Source organism: Myripristis murdjan, chromosome 16 (genome assembly GCF_902150065.1).
Source record: "Myripristis murdjan chromosome 16, fMyrMur1.1, whole genome shotgun sequence".
Lineage (NCBI taxonomy): Eukaryota > Metazoa > Chordata > Actinopteri > Holocentriformes > Holocentridae > Myripristis > Myripristis murdjan.
In genome coordinates this window covers 34678005-34697170 of record NC_043995.1, presented here as the reverse complement: position 1 = coordinate 34697170, position 19166 = coordinate 34678005, and the positions used below count along the sequence as shown (strand labels likewise).

The following is a 19166-nucleotide window of genomic DNA, read 5'->3' as shown; positions in this document are numbered from 1 at the left end:
TTTCTCAATACCAGACCTGTCTCTCTCTCCCTGCCTGTCTCTCAGCTCCCACCCTGAAGGAGCGTCCCAGCTCGGCGATCTACCCGTCTGACAGTCTGCGTCAGTCTCTGCTGGGGGCGAGACGGGTACGCTCCGGCCTGTCGCTCGCCAAGAGCGTCTCCACCAATAACATTGCAGGGTGAGACAGGAAGCTCAACACTGATGACATCATCAACATCATTATCATCATGATGTGTTAGAAACTGTGACACCTGTCTGTCTCTCGCCTGTCTGTCTCTCAGGGTCAGTGATGACTCGGTGGGGCTCAGGAGGATTCTGTCTCAGTCCAGCGACTCTCTGAACTTCAGGAGCAGAACCCTGTCCATGGAGTCTCTGACTGACGACGGTAACACACACACACACACACACACACACACACACACACACACACATGCTAACAGTCCTCAACACCTGATTGGCTGATTTAAATTGACGGAGCATAAACATAAAGCTGATGATTCAGCATAAACTACTGACAACAGTAAAAACATTATAATGACACAAGAGCAACTCTTAATAATACAATAGTAATTATTATAATTATTATTATTATAATTATTATTATTATTATTATTATTAGTAGTATTTTGATAATAGTGTGAGAACACAAAAAAACAGTGCAATAACATTATAATAACACCATAATAACAATGTAATAATATAATGATGACACTATGATAATAGTGTAATAACACTATAATAAAATGACAACACTATGCGGTAGAATTTCACATTTATATGGTTGAATATGGGGCGCCAGACAGCAGCGTGACCTGTCTGTCTTCTGTCACCTGTCTGTCTGCTGACCACCTGCAGACATACAGGTGACAGACAGACTCCACACTGACCTGTCTACCTGTCTGTCTGCTGACATACAGACAGACAGAGGTCAACTATTTCCCTGACCACCAGCAGGAGGCGTCTGCTGCTCAGCAGGTTCAAGCCTCAGGTAGTTTGACCTGCGGTGACATCACTGAGTGGGTGTGGCCAACATGCCCGCAGTGCAGCAGAAGTTTGTCTGATCTGAGTTTCCTTTAAATTAACCAGGTAGACCAAGGTGGAGTGTTTTTTTTTAACCTGCCACACCACCTGCCTGTGTGCTGCATGTTGGCTGTGTTCCAGCCGTGTCTCCCTGTTGGAGGGCCATGAACACGCAACACACACACACACACACACACACACACACACACACACACACACACACACACACACACACACACACACACACAGGTGGTGTAGCAGGTAAAAAATAAAACTCAGGCTGGTTTTTCATATTTCTTCAAACTGCAGCTCCAGCACAGACCATAAGGAATGACTCTGTGTGTGTGTGTGTGTGTGTGTGTGTGTGTGTGTCAGGGGACTGGTTGTGCTCCTCCATGCTGGAGGAGGTGCAGCAGCAGGGCGGCGGCGTGCAGGCAGACAGCTGGAGTCTGGCGGTGGAGCCAAGCTTCCTGCAGACGCTGCACAAAGACGAGATCAAACGGCAGGACGTCATCTACGGTACACACACACACACACACACACACACACACACACACAGACACACACACACACAGACACACACAGACACACACACACACACTCACACACACACACACACACAGACACACACAGACACACACACACACACACACACTCACACACACACACACACAGACACACACACACACACACAGACACACACACACACACACTGACACGCACACGCACACACAGACACACACACACACACACTCACACGCACAAGCACACACAGACACACACACACACACACACACACACACACACACACACACACACACACACTCACACAGACACACACACACACACACACACACACACACACACACACACTGACACCCAGTTGTCCTGATTTGTCTGAGTGTGTAAAGGTGAGAGAGTGAAGCAGAAAAGGAAAGCAGGTTGTGTATCGCGCTGTGATTGGCTGAGACGGTGGGGCAGGGTCGTGTTCAGGTCGTGATCAGCATGGGCAAGGGGGGAGGGGACGAGGGGGGAGGGGGGAGGGGGTGAGGGGGCGAGGGGGGAGGGGACAAGGGGGCGAGGGGGCGAGGGGGAAGGGGACGAGGGGGCGAGGGGGCGAGGGGACGAGGGGGCGAGGGGACGAGGGGGCGAGGGGGGAGGGGACAAGGGGGTGAGGGCTGATCTTTGCTGTGAGCCCTCAGCTGGCAGTGTTTTTGCTGGCAAGGGGGTCCATCTGTCCGAAAGGCCGGCCCGCGTGAGTGACCCTAACTAACCCTAACTAACCCTGACTAACCCTAACTAACCCTAACTAACCCTAACTAACCCTAACTAACCCTAACTAACCCTGACTAACCCTAACTAACCCTAACTAACCCTAACTAACCCTGACTAACCCTAACTGACCCTAACTGACCCTGACCCTGACCCTGACCCTAACTAACCCTAACTAACCCTAACTAACCCTAACTGACCCTGACCCTGACCCTGACCCTGACCCTGACCCTGACCCGTGAGTCGGGTGTGGTGATTTGCATTCGCCCTCTTCCGCCATGCTGTCGGTGCAGGCTGACCCTTGGTGGGCGGAGCTCTCTGTCGCGGTCTCACTGCCATCTGGCGGCGTCTCCGTCTCTGTCGGGCTTCGGTCTTTTGTCGAAGCTCTGGACCCTGTGACAAATATATATTTAATATATATTTAATATTTATATAAAATGTACACATGTAAATTAGGGATGGCTCGATACCACTTTTTCACATCCGATACGATATCGATACTGCAGCCTTGAGGATCGGCCGATACGATCCGATTCTTTTTGTCCCTCTAAAAGCTGTTAATAATGCGTGGATGTAATTTGCTTGATATTGACATCTAAAAACACCACATTCACTGCACAACAACTATTCTGGTCCCCTAAAGAAACAAGGAAAATATGTGAAAACAACTGAAGTCGTGTGTAACTTGGTGCAAATTTTGCATTTGAGTTAGTTTTATCAACTCGGAGTAGTTTCACCTGGAGTTAAGCGCGTGCACAACAGCTATAAGACGAGTCACCGTGGCAACGAGGAAGCGTCGGGCTGCGTTTTTCACCCCAATTGAATTGGAAATCTTAATGTATTCATACAGCGAGTTTGAACATGTTTTTAAAGAAAGTGCAACACCGCTGCAGCGGCAAAGCAGAGGGAGACGGCGTGGGAGAACACTGCTGCTCGGGTCAGTGCGTAAGTTTAAATGGAGTCCGTTGCAATCACAATAATATTACAGGGGAAAACTGCTTGAAAAAAACAGACGGCAGAACTAATAAAACAGGCTAGAGTTAGCCCTCTTTCTCTGCTTTGAGTTCCCTCCCTCTGTGAAACGAAAAACTCAGAGTTTCCCTCATTTCAGGGTGAACAGACTCAGAGTTTTCACTAAACCTGCTTTGGGAAACGGACCCAAGATTTGCTGCACCAAAACAAAAACGGTTCGCTTTTCTTTGCACTCGCCTGTAAAAAGTCTCCGTACTCCTTTCCATGATGCTTCTTCAGATGCTTTATTAAGTCTGTTGTGTTAAAACGTTCGGTTTTGCTACCACCCCTTGAGACACTCATATTGCAAACGTTGCGCTTTTGTCCTCCGTTAACGTAAAGTTAACGGAGGAGATGACTACAGCTCTGCAGGCTTCTGCTCACGTGACGAAAACACAGGCACATGGCAACCATGGCGACAGCTCGTCTGTGTTACGGCATGTCGTGCAAAGTGAAGTTGAGGATATATGAGATCGCTTGGGCTTATGGATCAGATCGGACGGGTTCTAATAAAAAAATCCGATACCCGATCCAGTCATTTTGGCCTGGATCGGACCCGATACCGATCCAGTGGATCGGATCGGACCATCCCTAATTTAAATATCCATTTATAAATATGTGTGTGTGTGTGTGTGTGTGTGTGTAAATATATAATTGTAAATATATGTAAATAGATGTATGTAAGAGTTAGGGTGGATGCGTGTGAGAATAAATATACAAACGTGTTGAAGTGAAAATACATGAAAAGTAAAGTGAGTCGGTGAAATGCACTGTGTGTATGTGAGAGGAGACAGCCTTTATACTCTGTACCTGTCTCTCTCTGTGTCTGTCTCTCTCTCTGTCTCTCTCCACCTGTCTCCCTGCCTGTCCCTCTCTCTACCTGTCTCCCTGCCTGTCTCTCTCTCTACCTGTCTGCCTGTCTGTCTCTCAGAGCTGATTCAGACAGAGTTCCATCACGTGCGGACGCTGAGGATCATGGAGGTGTTCCGGCGAGGGATGCTGGAGGAGGTGATGTTGGAGCCGGGCGTGGTGCACGCCATCTTCCCCTGCCTGGACCGCCTGCTGGAGCTGCACAGTCACTTCCTGTCTGAGCTGTTGGCCCGCCGTCGCCTCGGCCTGGTGGGAGACAGCCAGAGCAACTTCACCGTGCGGAGGCTCGGAGACCTGCTGCTGAGACAGGTGACAGGACAGGACTGACCTCGTGGGGGCGCTGTGGGGCATCAGGTTCATTTTCATAACAAACTTCCATTGTGTGTGTGTGTGTGTGTGTGTGTGTGTGTGTGTGTGGACAGTTCTCAGGTCAGCCTGCAGACGACATGAAGAAGTTGTACTCTGAGTTCTGCAGTCGACATCCCAAAGCCGTCAAACTCTACAAAGAAGTTCTGGCCCGAGAGAAAAGACTGCAGCTCTTCATCCGGGTGAGCCAGACCTGGACTTGAACCTGGACCAAGACCTGATCCAGACCTGACTCAGGCGTGACCCAGAAATGGTTTTTCCTTGTTTAGACCTGGTTTAGGTCTGGGTCAATCTAGTTAAAGCTCCGTCCCAGAAATTCTGAATGTTTTTCCACGTCAACAAACTATTTATCAAATCCTACGGGGAGCTAAAGATTTCACAGCCAAGAGTCAAACTGTGAGTTTGTGTTTGAAGCAGCCGCCTTATAATGTTCTGCTCAACATTCAGAAACCACACAGCTGATGATTGGCTGTGGAAAGCAAAACATTTCCCCGCTTAGGGACTATTTTCCCTGGCAGAGGAGGAGGAGGAGGAGGAGGAGGAGGAGGAGGAGGAGGAGGAGGAGGAGGAGGGAGCGTTTCAGTGTGAAAAAGTCCTGAAAAGCCAACAGTGCTGCTGCTTTTAGGAAAACTCATGTGGAGGACTTTATTGGGCTGATGGAAAACTGGAGTGAAGAAAGTGTGAAGGCTCTGAAAGTTCATGTTCATATCGTAGTGGAATGAGGCATTATTACAGGACAGGGTGTGCTTGACCGTCATTATTGTCACGACAGTGATTCGGCCAGCAACCGTTAGCATCGCTGAAATTACCTTGAGTGTAATAATGCGACTATACAGCTATTACCAACAAAATAAAATGTATAATCAAAATGTTTTCATACTGTGGGCATTTCGCTCTCAAAATATAAATGGTTTTTGCTAGTATTCTCTCCGTTTCAGTGGAAACACATGAGATCTGACGGTAACTAGTCCTTGTCAGCAGCCAACTTGGGCTTATCATGTTTTCTAGACATCATGATTTCCCAAAACTGAATAAATACACACACAGCAACACAAAACTGCTCTGCTAGCTCAATCATGTTGGAACTAGAATATCCACTGGAAAAAATCATTTTTTCATGGACTGACAGTTATACTTCTGGCGACTTCTCAGTCATTTTTAATCTAACAGTTGCCATGACAACAACTCAGCAGCACAGCTGATGTTTATTTACAACCAACTTATATGAACAGTTATATTTAAATACAGGCTACTGCTTTTCAGTGTCGGCACCACAACAAACATCTGTCTTTTCATAAAGTCACCGGCAGATGTTTTATTTCAGCTGGGGGTGTGTCACTCCAATTTAACGTCAGCTCCGATTAATGTGGCTAAGCAGCAAAAGTAAGGACAGTAAGCAGTCACATTAAGGCTGAACAGAGTTATAGAATCACCTTTTCAAGCTGTTATCAATTTACCTCTGAAATAAAGACCACAGCTTTCACAGATGTGTTGATTTATTAAATGTTCATTTCAATGTAAAGATGCAAACAAACTGACAAATTAATTAAATCAATGGCCTAGGAAACTCATAAACACTAAACAAATTAATAACGATTAATAGGCTAATTAATAACTGATAACATTAACACATTAATAACAAGAACAAAGTTACAGCCGCACATCTCCGTGGAAAATCTGACAGGTACTGTCCATGGTGCTGAATCTGCCTCAGCAGGTACTGTCCGTGGTGCTGAATCTGCCTCAGCAGGTACTGTCCGTGGTGCTGAATCTGCCTCAGCAGGTACTGTCCGTGGTGCTGAATCTGCTGAGGCATTTAATTCTCTTTATTATAGAAATTAAAGCTCCATAAAATTCATGGAGGATCTTGTTCAGCTCTTCTTTCCTTACAGGTGAGAAATCAGCTGTTTGCCTGGTGTTTGTCAGGTAGTCTTGTAGACATTTGACGGCCCAAGACGTTGACCGGGCCGTACCGGCTTCATTTCCTGACTCTCCAGCTGATCCAGCTCTTCACTCGTCACTCTCGCGTATCTCTCCTTTTTCTCTTCTGTCTTGTCTTCCTCGTTCAGCCGTTTATCCAAACTTAGGTCGCCAAAGAAATCAAAATTGACAAAATGGTCCATTATGCAGGAGAACAAAGCTGACAGCGACTTTTGATGCGAGTTTCAGTGAAATGTTTCTTGTTGCCATGGAAACCACACAGACTCGGGCAATAAGATATAGGCGGAGTAATATTTTCAGTGATGAGGTATTTTTCATGTGAGCATGGCTAGCCGTGCTGTCATGCTCATTTGAGCACATTCTAAACGTCTGATTGACCAATCAGATCGCTCGGTCGGGTCTACGTGTTGTATAATGAAGGGAAACCAGCGGCCGAAGGAGAAATGATGTGGCAGCTCTAAAATCCCACTGAGGAAACTCTCAACATGCTAGTCTGGATTCATCTATGTTAATCTGGTTTAGTCTGGATAAATTTAGCCTGGGTTAATCTGGGTCAGTCTGAGTTAATCTGGGTCAATCTGGGATAATATGGGTCAGTCTGAGTTAATCTGGGGTCATCTGAGTTAATATGGGATAGTTTAGGCTGGGTTAGGTGGGTTTAGTCTGGGTTATCTTAGTCTAGGTTAGTGTGGTTTAGTTTAGGTTGGTCTGGGGTAGTCTAGGTTAATATGGGTTAATTTGAGTTAGTTTGGGTTAATCCGGGGTAGTCTGGGTAACTGGATAATTTAGTCTAGGTTAGTGAGGGCCAGTCTGGGTCAATCTGGGTTAACCTGAGAAAATTTTTGTTAGTTTGGTCTGGGTTAATCTGGGGTAGTCTGGGCCAATCTGGGATAGTTTGTTTGGGTTAGGCGGGTTTAGACTGAGTTAGTTTAATCTTGGTTAGTCTGGGTTGATTTGGGTTATTCTGGGCCAGACTTGGTTAATTTGTGTCAGACTGGATTAATCTGGGATAGTTAAATGTGGGGTAAAATGGGCTAGACTGGATTAGTCTTTGTTAATCTGGGCTAATCTGGGTCAGTCTGGGTTAATCTGGGATGGTTTAGTCTGGGTAGTTTAGTTGGGATTAGTCTGGGTTAGTCTGGACTAATCTCGGTCAATATGGGTTCTTCTGGGTTAATATGGGTCAGTCTGGGTTAGTCTGGTTTAATCTGGGATAGTTAAATCTGGGTTAGTCTGCAATAGTTTAGTCTGGGGTAATCTGAGTTTAGTTTGGGTTAGTTTTGGTCTGTCAGGGTTAATCTGTGTTAGTCTGGGTTGGTTTAGTCTGCCTTAATCTGGGTTAGTCTGGGTTAAAATCTGTTTTGAACCTGTTGTGTCTTGATGTTGACTGTCTGATTTTCTTACCCATAATGCCCAGCGGGTGAGCCGGGGGCCGCTGCTGCGTCGCCATGGCGTCCAGGAGTGCATCCTGCTGGTGACACAACGCATCACCAAGTACCCGGTCCTGATCCAGAGGATCCTCGACAACACCAAGGGTACTGACCTCTGACCTCTGCCCTCTGCCCTCTGACCTCTGACCTGTGCCCTATGTCCTGTGCCCTCTGACCTCTGACCTGTGCCCTCTGACCTCTGACCTGTGCCCTATGTCCTGTGCCCTCTGACCTCTGACCTGTGCCCTATGTCCTGTGCCCTCTGACCTGTGCCCTCTGCCCTCTGCCCTGTGCCCTCTGACCTCTGACCTGTGCCCTGTGCCCTGCAGGCTGTGAGGAGGAGGTGCAGGCTCTGAGCCGCTCCCTGCTCCTGCTGAAGGAGCTGCTGAGCCTGGTGGACCAGGAGGTTCTGGAGCTGGACCGGACGCGGCGGCTGCAGGAGATCCAGGCGCGTTTGGACCCCCGGGCGGAGACGCAGGTTCGGGGCGGCAGCGTGTTCCGGGGCGGGGAGCTGCAGAGGAGGAGGCTCCTGCACGACGGGACGCTCCTCTGGAAGACCCAGAGCTCCAGGATGAAAGGTGGGGAGGCCTCCAGGTGCATGATGGGAAACCAGATCATTTTTAAATCAGATTCTGATGAAGAACCTATGTGTGTGTGTGTGTGTGTGTGTGTGTGTGTGTGTGTGTGTGTGTGTGTGTGTGTGTGTGTGTGTGCAGATGTCCAGGTCCTGCTGATGTCAGACATCTTGGTTCTCCTGCAGGAGAAAGATCAGAAGTTCACCTTCCCCTCGCTGGTCAGTCTTCTTTATCTCCTCCTCCTCTTCCTCCTCCTCTTCATCCTCCTCTTCCTCCTCCTCCTCTTCATCCTCCTCCTCTTCATCCTCCTGCTCAGTTCATTTTGTTTCTTTTTTAAAATAAAACTTTGTTTTTAAGCATTTTGAGATTCTCCACCTGTCTGTCTCACCTGTCTGTCTCTCTCTACCTGTCTGTCTCTACACCTGCCTGTCTCTCTCTCTCTCTCTCTCCACCTGTCTGTCTCACCTGTCTCTCTCTCTCCACCTGTCTGTCTCACCTGTCTGTCTCTCCACCTGTCTGTCTCTCAGGACAAGTCTCCAGTCATCTCTCTGAGCGGGCTGATAGTGAGGGATATAGCCAATCAGGAGCGAGGGATGTTCCTGATCAGTGACTCCGCCCCTCCTGAGATGTACGAGCTTCACGCCTCGTCCCGAGACGACCGGCGCACCTGGATGAGCCTCATCCAGCAGACCGTGCACAGGTAGGGCTACTACTGCAGTACTACTGTAGTACTACTACTACTATTACTGTAATACTACTGTAGTATCACTACTACTGCTGCTATAGTACTGCTGCAGTATTACTGTAGAGGTACTAGTACTACTACAGTACTGTCTGTTCTAGCAGATCAGTGCTGCTGGCCTCTTTGCTGCAGCACCACCTGCTGGCCACACCTGGCTACTACACACACACACACACACACACACACACACACACGATAACTGTGCGTGTGTGTGTGTGTGTGTGTGTGTGTGTGTGTGTGTGTGTGTGTGTGTGTGTGTGCTTGCAGCTGTCCATCCAGAGATGAGTTCCCTCTGATTGAGACCGAGGACAAAGCCTTACAGCGCCGCCTCAGAGGTAAACCTTCACCTCCTCCTCCTCCTCTTCTTTCTCCTCTTCCTCCTCCTCCTCTTCTTTCTCCTCTTCCTCCTCTTCCTCCTCCTCCTCTTTTGTTAACAAAAACTCAAAATATAAATATGAAGTGTGTGTGTGTGTGTGTGTGTGTGTGTGTGTGTGTGTGTGTGTGTGTCAGCTGACATCCAGCAGAAGGACCGGGAGGTGCTGGAGCTCCTGCAGGAGCGAGTCACGCTGTTCTCTGACTTGGTGGAGGCCACAGGGGGCGGAGCCACCGGAGGAGGCGGAGCTCCGGGCTCCAGGAACCTCTTCAGAGCCGACACGCCTCACGCGCCGCAGGCCGAGCACCTGCTCACCACCGCCATCTCTGAAGGTAGGCCTCTGATTGGCCGGCTGCAGACAGGTGTGCCAGTTATTTTCTTTTTGGAGAAAGCATAATGAGTCACACACACACACACACACACACACACACACACACACACACACACACACTGAGATGTGCTGAGGAGGAGCCATCAGTCCTTGTGCTCAGGTGTCCAGGTGTGTCAGGGGGCGTGGTCAAACGCGCGCGGCAGTTCTTTCCTGAGCGGGACAGGTGACCTGCTCACCTGTCAGAGGTACAGCAGCCAAAACAGACGCTGCCAAAATATTCAGCGCGGCGTTGCCAACCTGCGGCCCCGCCCCCTGAGCCGCACGCCTGGGACCCGCCGTGCATCATGGGATTGATGGGGGTTAACACAGCAGGCTCAGTGTACACAGACACACACCGACTGTCTCCATGGAAACAAGAACGTCCTGACGTCTTACAGACCACACCCCCGACTGCAGCCAGCAGCCAATCAGAGGCCAGGGATTCGCTTTAACAGCAGCTGTCCAATCAGAGGCCGGCTTTTTATTCGCCACAGAACAAAAACCCGGCTGCTGGTCCGTCCTGAAACTCCGTCCCCTCAGAAACAACAACACACCGGCTAACGTTACTTTCTGAATTAATCTCCCAGAATGCAACAGTCTCACCTGGGACATATTTACACCTGTCCTGTCTCTCTCTCTCTGTCTGTCTCTCTGCCTGTCTGTCTCTCTGACAGTCGACAGGTTGACCGAGTTGTTGTTGGGCTCCAACATCGAACGTTCCTCCGTCACCAACGGCAACCAGGAACTGAGCAGTGAGTTGAAGTTTGTTTGTTTGTTTATTTGTGTAAACAGTAAACAGTGTAAACGATGTAAACAATAAACTGTGTAACCCAGCAGCCTGTCTGTCTGTCTGTCAGATGGCGAGCCCGTCTCTCTGAACGGTTCCTGTGAGGAAAACGCAACATCAGTGAAGGTAAGTCACTGCTGTGACCTTTAACCTCTGACCTCCAGTGACCTCAGTCCTGAAACAGCTCAGTGATGTCACAGTACTTCCACCAATCACAGTGAGTCTCCCCTGTGCAGCAGGCGGAGCCTAACACGTTAGCTCACCTGTCTGTGGCTAGGACAGCAACACTGACTTGGGAACAGTTTTCCCTCGTTACCGTGGTTACCATACAGGTAACATGATGTGTCTGTCAGGGCGGGACGTCCCACCGACAGTGGGGTCATATCAAACACGCTTTTACCACTATCAGAGAGAGACAGACAGGCAGAGAGACAGACAGGCAGAGAGAGACAGACAGGCAGAGAGAGACAGACAGGCAGAGAGAGACAGACAGGCAGAGAGACAGACAGGCAGAGAGACAGACAGGCAGAGAGAGACAGACAGGCAGAGAGACAGACAGTCAGAGAGAAAGACAGGGAGAGAGAGAGACAGACAGGCAGAGAGACAGACAGGCAGAGAGACAGGCAGTCAGAGAGACAGACGGGCAGAGAGACAGGCAGGCAGAGAGACAGACAGGCGGGCAGAGAGACAGACAGGCAGAGAGACAGACAGACAGAGAGACAGGCAGTCAGAGAGACAGACAGGCAGAGAGAGACAGACAGGCAGAGAGACAGACAGGCAGAGAGAGACAGACAGGCAGAGAGACAGGCAGGCGGGCAGAGAGACAGACAGGTAGAGAGACAGACAGGTAGAAAGACAGACAGGCAGTGACACTCAGGTGTGTTTTGTCTCCTCTCAGGACAGAAATGGAAACCAGCTGCAGGAGCGCTCGCTGAAGGAGGTGAGAGCCCCGTCCCGTCAGCATGAGCCTGCATCACTGTTGTTTATTTCATGAGTGTTGTTGTTGTTTATTTCATGAGTGTTGTTGTTGTTTACGTCATGAGTGTTGTTGTTGTTTATTTCATGAGTGTTGTTGTTGTTTATGTCATGAGTGTTGTTGTTGTTTATGTCATGAGTGTTGTTGTTTATTTCATGAGTGTTGTTGTTGTTTATGTCATGAGTGTTGTTGTTGTTTGTCATGACTGTTGTTGTTGTTTATGTCATGACTGTTGTTGTTGTTTATGTCATGAGTGTTGTTGTTTATGTCATGAGTGTTGTTGTTGTTTATGTCATGAGTGTTGTTGTTTATGTCATGAGTGTTGTTGTTGTTTATGTCATGAGTGTTGTTGTTTATGTCATGAGTGTTGTTGTTGTTTATGTCATGAGTGTTGTTGTTGTTTATGTCATGAGTGTTGTTGTTGTTTATGTCATGACTGTTGTTGTTGTTTATGTCATGAGTGTTGTTGTTTATGTCATGAGTGTTGTTGTTGTTTATGTCATGACTGTTGTTGTTGTTTATGTCATGACTGTTGTTGTTTATGTCATGAGTGTTGTTGTTTATGTCATGAGTGTTGTTGTTTATGTCATGAGTGTTGTTGTTGTTTATGTCATGAGTGTTGTTGTTTATGTCATGAGTGTTGTTGTTGTTTACGTCATGAGTGTTGTTGTTGTTTATTTCATGAGTGTTGTTGTTGTTTATTTCATGAGTGTTGTTGTTTATTTCATGAGTGTTGTTGTTGTTGTTTATGTCATGAGTGTTGTTGTTTATTTCATGAGTGTTGTTGTTGTTTATGTCATGAGTGTTGTTGTTTATTTCATGAGTGTTGTTGCTGTTTATGTCATGAGTGTTGTTGTTTATGTCATGAGTGTTGTTGTTGTTTATGTCATGAGTGTTGTTGTTTATGTCATGACTGTTGTTGTTGTTTATGTCATGACTGTTGTTGTTGTTTATGTCATGACTGTTGTTGTTGTTTATGTCATGAGTGTTGTTGTTTATGTCATGAGTGTTGTTGTTGTTTATGTCATGAGTGTTGTTGTTTATGTCATGAGTGTTGTTGTTGTTTATGTCATGAGTGTTGTTGTTTATGTCATGAGTGTTGTTGTTGTTTATGTCATGACTGTTGTTGTTGTTTATGTCATGAGTGTTGTTGTTTATGTCATGACTGTTGTTGTTGTTTATGTCATGAGTGTTGTTGTTTATGTCATGACTGTTGTTGTTGTTTATGTCATGAGTGTTGTTGTTGTTTATGTCATGACTGTTGTTGTTGTTTATGTCATGAGTGTTGTTGTTTATGTCATGAGTGTTGTTGTTGTTTATGTCATGAGTGTTGTTGTTTATGTCATGAGTGTTGTTGTTGTTTATGTCATGAGTGTTGTTGTTTATGTCATGAGTGTTGTTGTTGTTTATGTCATGACTGTTGTTGTTGTTTATGTCATGAGTGTTGTTGTTGTTTATGTCATGACTGTTGTTGTTGTTTATGTCATGAGTGTTGTTGTTTATGTCATGAGTGTTGTTGTTGTTTATGTCATGAGTGTTGTTGTTTATGTCATGAGTGTTGTTGTTGTTTACGTCATGAGTGTTGTTGTTGTTTATTTCATGAGTGTTGTTGTTGTTTATTTCATGAGTGTTGTTGTTTATTTCATGAGTGTTGTTGTTGTTGTTTATGTCATGAGTGTTGTTGTTTATTTCATGAGTGTTGTTGTTGTTTATGTCATGAGTGTTGTTGTTTATTTCATGAGTGTTGTTGCTGTTTATGTCATGAGTGTTGTTGTTGTTTATGTCATGAGTGTTGTTGTTGTTTATTTCATGAGTGTTGTTGTTGTTGTTTATGTCATGAGTGTTGTTGTTTATGTCATGACTGTTGTTGTTTATGTCATGAGTGTTGTTGTTGTTTATGTCATGAGTGTTGTTGTTTATGTCATGAGTGTTGTTGTTGTTTATGTCATGAGTGTTGTTGTTGTTTATGTCATGAGTGTTGTTGTTGTTTATTTCATGAGTGTTGTTGTTGTTGTTTATTTCAGGAGTGTTGTTGTTGTTGTTTATTTCAGGAGTGTTGTTGTTTATGTCATGAGTGTTGTTGTTTATGTCATGAGTGTTGTTGTTGTTTATGTCATGAGTGTTGTTGTTGTTTATGTCATGAGTGTTGTTGTTTATTTCATGAGTGTTGTTGTTGTTTATGTCATGAGTGTTGTTGTTGTTTATGTCATGAGTGTTGTTGTTGTTTGTTTCAGGAGGCGTGTCAGAGGCTGGTCAGCCTGAGCGGCCAGCTGCACGCCCTGCAGGTCCACAAACTTTAATTATTATCATTCTTCTTCATATGATGATTATTATCATCCTTGTTTTTGTTGTTGTTGTTATTATTGTTATTATCATTACATTAATACCTTTGCTCTCCTCTGGCTCCGCCCCCAGGCTGCTGTGATTCGTCAGGACTCCATCCTTGAGCTGTCAGTCAGCCTCAACCCCACCCCCTCAACTCCAGGCTCCGCCCCTCCCCGTGTATGTCGCTCTGTATCTAAAGACACAGGGTTTGATGTGGTGGCGGGCGCGGCGGTGGGCGGGGCAGCGGTGGCGGGCGAGGTGGCGGGGCTGCGGCGGCAGCTGGAGCTGATGCAGGACGAGGTGAAGCGGCTGAGAGAGAGAGAGAGAGCTCGACTGGAGGACGAGCAACGCGGCAACGGAGACAACAGTGATGTCATCACAGGGGAGCAGGTCAGTGTGTGTGTGAGTGTGTGTGTGTGTGTGTGTGTGTGCAGAACCCTAATAGAACCACAATTAGAGCTAAGCTAAGCTAACTGTCTCTCACAGACGACCAGAAGGCGTGGCAGCAGGGACCTGGAGCCCCGCCCCCTCGCCCCATTGGCCAGCCGGGAGCCGGAGGAGGAGCTCGACGGCGTGCAGGAAGAGGACGAGGAGGTCAGGATCTCTCCTCGCTCCGACAGCCCCAGAGGTCAGTGCACCTCCCCTCCCATCATGCACTGGGCTCCAGCTGCTCCCCGCGTCGCCACAAATTATCAACAAACAACAAAACAAAACAACAACATTGAGTCAACACGGTCCACATTCCATATAGACGCCATGCAGCAGAGTCCTTACGGTTCTCATGATTCAACATCAGATCAACTTTGCAAGTTGGGTTAGGGTTTGTTTGGGTCTGATCAGGGATCACCACAGTAAACAGAAACCACACACACACACACACACACACTCACTCACACACACACACACACTCAGACAGAACAGAACAGAACAGAACAGAATAGAACAGAATAGAACAGAACAGAACAGAACAGAACAGAACAGAATAGAACAGAACAGAACAGAACAGAACAGAACAGAACAGAATAGAATAGAACAGAATAGAACAGAACAGAATAGAACAGAACAGAATAGAAGCTGTATCAGTCCACTGAAGCAGAAACTCATCGTTGGTGCATTAAATGACTGAGACGTCACAGCGACATCAGAGGTTATTTTGCTGTGAGTGTGTGCAGCAGCGTGTGAGCGGCTCGGGGATAAAGAACCTTTTAAGAACATTTCTCTCCTTCGTCTTCCTGCGGCAACGAAACAAAGACATGACAGAAGAGACGCTGTGAGTCGGGCCCTGTGTCTGCACTGACCTTCATGTGAACTCTTTTTAACCTCGAACATTATTTAGAACTCTGCCATACCACATTTATTTATACAGCACATTTAAATACAAACAGAGTTGGGCCAAAGTGCTTTACAATAGATTATAAACATAAATCAATCAAAAACCATATCTACAGCATACCCAGTGCCACATAAAACATCAAATGCTCAAGCTGAAGATGGAAAAGCCAAAGTGTAGAAATGAGCTTTGAGGCGTGTTTTAAACACCTGAAGGGGAGGGGCTTGGGGGCTGCCACAGCGAAGGCTCGGCTGCCTCTGAGCTTCAGTCTGGCTCTGGGCTCGGCCAGGAGGCTGGGCGGAGGATCTGAGTGTCCTTGAAGGAACATGGGGCTCCAGCAGGTCCAACAGGTATACAGGTGCCAAACCATGTAAACTTTAAGCTCAGTTTGCTCTCATTTCTGCCCCAAGGACCTAAAGGCTGCTGAAGGCTGGGGGCCCCTGCCAGAGGCCAGAGGCTGGGGGCCGGAGGCTGGAGGCTGGGGGCCGGAGGCTGGGGGCCGGAGGCTGGGGGCCAGAGGCTGGGGGCCGGAGGCAGGGGGCCGGAGGCAGGGGGCCCCTGCCAGAGGCCAGAGGCTGGGGGCCGGAGGGTGGGGGCCGAAGGGTGGGGGCCGGAGGCTGGGGGCCGGAGGCTGGGGGCCGGAGGGTGGGGGAAGCTGTTGGTGTCAGAATGAAGGCTGAATTATGCTTCCGCGTAGGAAGAGCGTACGGAGGTTGTGCGGGGGTTGTGCGACCGCCGCAGAGCCTTGCCGCGCGCCTCCCAAAAATTGTAACTACGCGGACCCTCCGCAGCCCCACAAGAGCTGTGATTGGTCCGCTGAAGTACACTATTTCCGGCATTTCGTTGCAACCGGCATCACATTCCTGTTGTTGTGCCGTCAGCGCCGTTTTTTTTTTTTTTTTTTTTTTTTTAAACTGTTGTGTCTCGACTCGTCGGTTGTGTTTGAAAACTTTGGAGAGTGCCCGCACCTATACGACTCGTCCACTCGCCACAGAAGAGCAGCGACCATACGTCACAGGGTCTACATTGGTGGGAGGAGAATTGCTCTGTGTGTTTGCAGAGGTATGTTGGACACACACGCTGCGTAGGAAATGCGAGCTTCACACAACCCCCGTACGCTCTTCCAACGCTGAAGCATAATTCAGCCTTGAGTCGGCTGTAAATCAGCCGTCTTTGGCCCAGTTGTTGTGGGGGGATAATTTTAGTTCTGCTGGTGAAAATATCTTCTTTAGCGCTAAAACCAACTTTGGCCACAGAGGAGAGTTTCCATAAAATTACCTCACAGAGCTGATTGACTGTTTGTTTGTTTGTTTGTTTGTTTGTTTGTTGTCTGCAGACCTGCAGGACATCCCGGAGGAGAGCGAGTGTGGTCCAGATCCCAGTTAACAGCAGATCGTCACTCCAGTCTCATCATTTCACACACACACTCACACACACACACTCACACACACACACACACAACACTACGAGACCTGTGATGATGTCACAGTGATGTCACAGACACGTCGACAGCAGGATGACCCGTCACGTCTCAGAGCGGCGTGTCTGGACTCTGATGTCACTTCCTGTTCCAGTTTTCCTGCAGAGGCTGATCTGAGGTCAGCCGAGTCCGTCCAGAAGATCTGAATCATGTCAACATGTCCTCACATCACAATGTTATTATGGTATGATGTCATAATGTTGTAATGCTACAGTGTTATAATGTTATCACATTATCATGTTATGTTGTCATAATGTTACTGTAATGACCTGTAAGGGGAGGGGGGGGGGGGGGGGCCGTCCTGCTTGTTCATTGGCTGTCGGCCACATCATGGAGACCAATGAGATGACTGGCAACGAGCAGCCAATCAGACTTTGACCACCATCGATCAGCTTTACTGTTTTCCAGCTGGAGCTCACAGCTCCACGTCACTGCGTACCGTTTCCATGGTGACGACGAGGGCTGAATGCGGCAAGCAGGTGACAGCAGGTGAATAGACAGCTGGCCCCGCCTCCTCCGTCTGCAGGCCACATGGACCAATCAGAACCAAAGCTGTGGAGCTGTGGGGGGCGGAGCAACACTGGGCTCCTGTTAGCCTGTTAGCCTGTTAGCTTGTTAGCCTGCTAGCTTGACAGAGGTGAATCCACAGAGCACATTTGTATTTCAGAGTAAAAGTCCTCAGTAACCCTCAGAAACACTCAAGCGACCAGCAGGGGGCGTATCTGACCCCAGACCAGCTTTTATTCACATCTTAATGGTTATTTCATTGATCCTTCCAAAATGTTTTCACTTTGTCAGTCAGTTTGTCTCCAGTAAATCTGAACGTTGTTTTACGACGGTCATCACATTCATGCTCGTCCACGTTTCTGTGGGGACGAGAGATCACGTGACACAGGAACACATCATCTTCCTCACACAAACAGCGAAGCCCCGCCCACGGATTGGGGCTGTCGCTTGAGGGTTAAACAGGAAGTGATGTAACAGTGATGTCACACGGAGAAACATGAGGAAACTGTGTGTCACATGACTGAAGATCAGTGGAAATGTTTTAGTTTTGTTTTTATTCGTTTGTTCATTTTAATGAGAAATCATGATTCAGTGAGTTCAGTCTCCCAGCATGCACCTGGCCCGCGCAGCTCGCCATGCGTCACATGTCCTGTGTGGTGGTAGTTAGATGTTAGTTAGGCGTTTCACTGAACAGAACCACAGCTTCTGTTTGTTTATGCTAGACTTTACAAACTAAAGGGACAGTCTGTATAAATGTTTGAACTGTTCTGGAGACAAAAGAAAAAACTGTAAATGATCCGTTTTGTAATTTTATTGCCTTTATCTTCTGACGTCCTGTACATGTGTGCTCTTTATAAACTTAATATACAGCAGTGGTCTCCAGTGTGTGTGTGTGTGTGTGTGTGTGTGTGTGTGTGTGTGTGTGTGTCTCACTATGCGTCAGTTTGACCAAGAACAGTAAGTGTGAGGCTGAGACGCAGCGAAGCCAGAACCTTCAGTCCCAGAGTCTGATTTGTCTGATCAGCTGATCTGAAATCAGGCTGATGTCAGCGACATGATGTAACGTCCTCTGGGTGATGCAGGCCTGAGCTGTGTGAACCTGCACAGGTGTGGCTGATCAGTCACTTCAGGTCAGGGCTGACCCACCTAACCCCAACCCTAACCCAACCCTAACCCTGACCTGAACCCTGACCCTGACCTGAACCCTGACCCTGACCTGAACCCTGAACCCTGACCCTGACCTGAACCCTGACCCTGACCTGAACCCTGAACCCTGACCCTGACCTGAACCCTGACCTGAACCCTAACCCGCCTCCTGATCTCTTTGGAGCACTTATTTTAGACCTCTCCCCGGACTCTGAATTTTACTTACTTATTTATTTACATATTTTAGCATTTTTTTTTTAAATAAATTTGTCCTCCTCCCCTAGGGATCCATGGGGCCGGGACCGGGGGGGGGCCCTCACCCCCAAACCAGCTTGGGGGTCTGGACTCCACCTCCGTACCCCTTATAGTATTGGTAAAACATCTTAGCAGGCCCCTCCTCCTCTGCCGTGGATGCTCTGCTTGGGGACCAACCCCTGGCCCCTTCGGGAGGGGCTTCCACCTCCCCTATCCTGCCACCCTTTCAGATCTGTAGGCCTGTGCACCTGACTTATATCCCTAACCACTAACCCCAACCCTAACCCAACCCTAACCCTGACCCTGACCTGAACCCTGACCCTGACCTGAACCCTAACCCTGACCTGAACCCTGACCTGGACCCTGACCCTGACCTGAACCCTGACCTGA

The 19166-nt window shown here is 47.9% G+C and overlaps 1 protein-coding gene across 2 annotated transcripts in view; it reads left to right on the top strand.

The window, feature by feature from the left end:
• The window catches only part of LOC115373526 (rho guanine nucleotide exchange factor 2-like), a 34454-nt gene extending 16215 nt beyond the window's left edge, over nucleotides 1–18239 (top strand). For both annotated transcript variants that reach the window (XM_030071976.1, XM_030071975.1), the window contains exons 5-22: nucleotides 46–178; nucleotides 282–385; nucleotides 1396–1539; nucleotides 4235–4482; nucleotides 4596–4721; nucleotides 7898–8015; nucleotides 8240–8488; nucleotides 8627–8703; nucleotides 9013–9185; nucleotides 9495–9562; nucleotides 9738–9932; nucleotides 10645–10722; nucleotides 10828–10883; nucleotides 11656–11697; nucleotides 13968–14018; nucleotides 14149–14448; nucleotides 14545–14686; nucleotides 16725–18239. In XM_030071976.1, the coding sequence (XP_029927836.1) occupies nucleotides 46–178; nucleotides 282–385; nucleotides 1396–1539; nucleotides 4235–4482; nucleotides 4596–4721; nucleotides 7898–8015; nucleotides 8240–8488; nucleotides 8627–8703; nucleotides 9013–9185; nucleotides 9495–9562; nucleotides 9738–9932; nucleotides 10645–10722; nucleotides 10828–10883; nucleotides 11656–11697; nucleotides 13968–14018; nucleotides 14149–14448; nucleotides 14545–14686; nucleotides 16725–16774 (2354 nt within the window). In that variant the 3' untranslated portion in view covers nucleotides 16775–18239. The remainder of the gene's footprint in view (nucleotides 1–45; nucleotides 179–281; nucleotides 386–1395; nucleotides 1540–4234; nucleotides 4483–4595; nucleotides 4722–7897; nucleotides 8016–8239; nucleotides 8489–8626; nucleotides 8704–9012; nucleotides 9186–9494; nucleotides 9563–9737; nucleotides 9933–10644; nucleotides 10723–10827; nucleotides 10884–11655; nucleotides 11698–13967; nucleotides 14019–14148; nucleotides 14449–14544; nucleotides 14687–16724) is intronic.
• The last annotated feature ends 927 nt before the right edge of the window (nucleotides 18240–19166 follow it).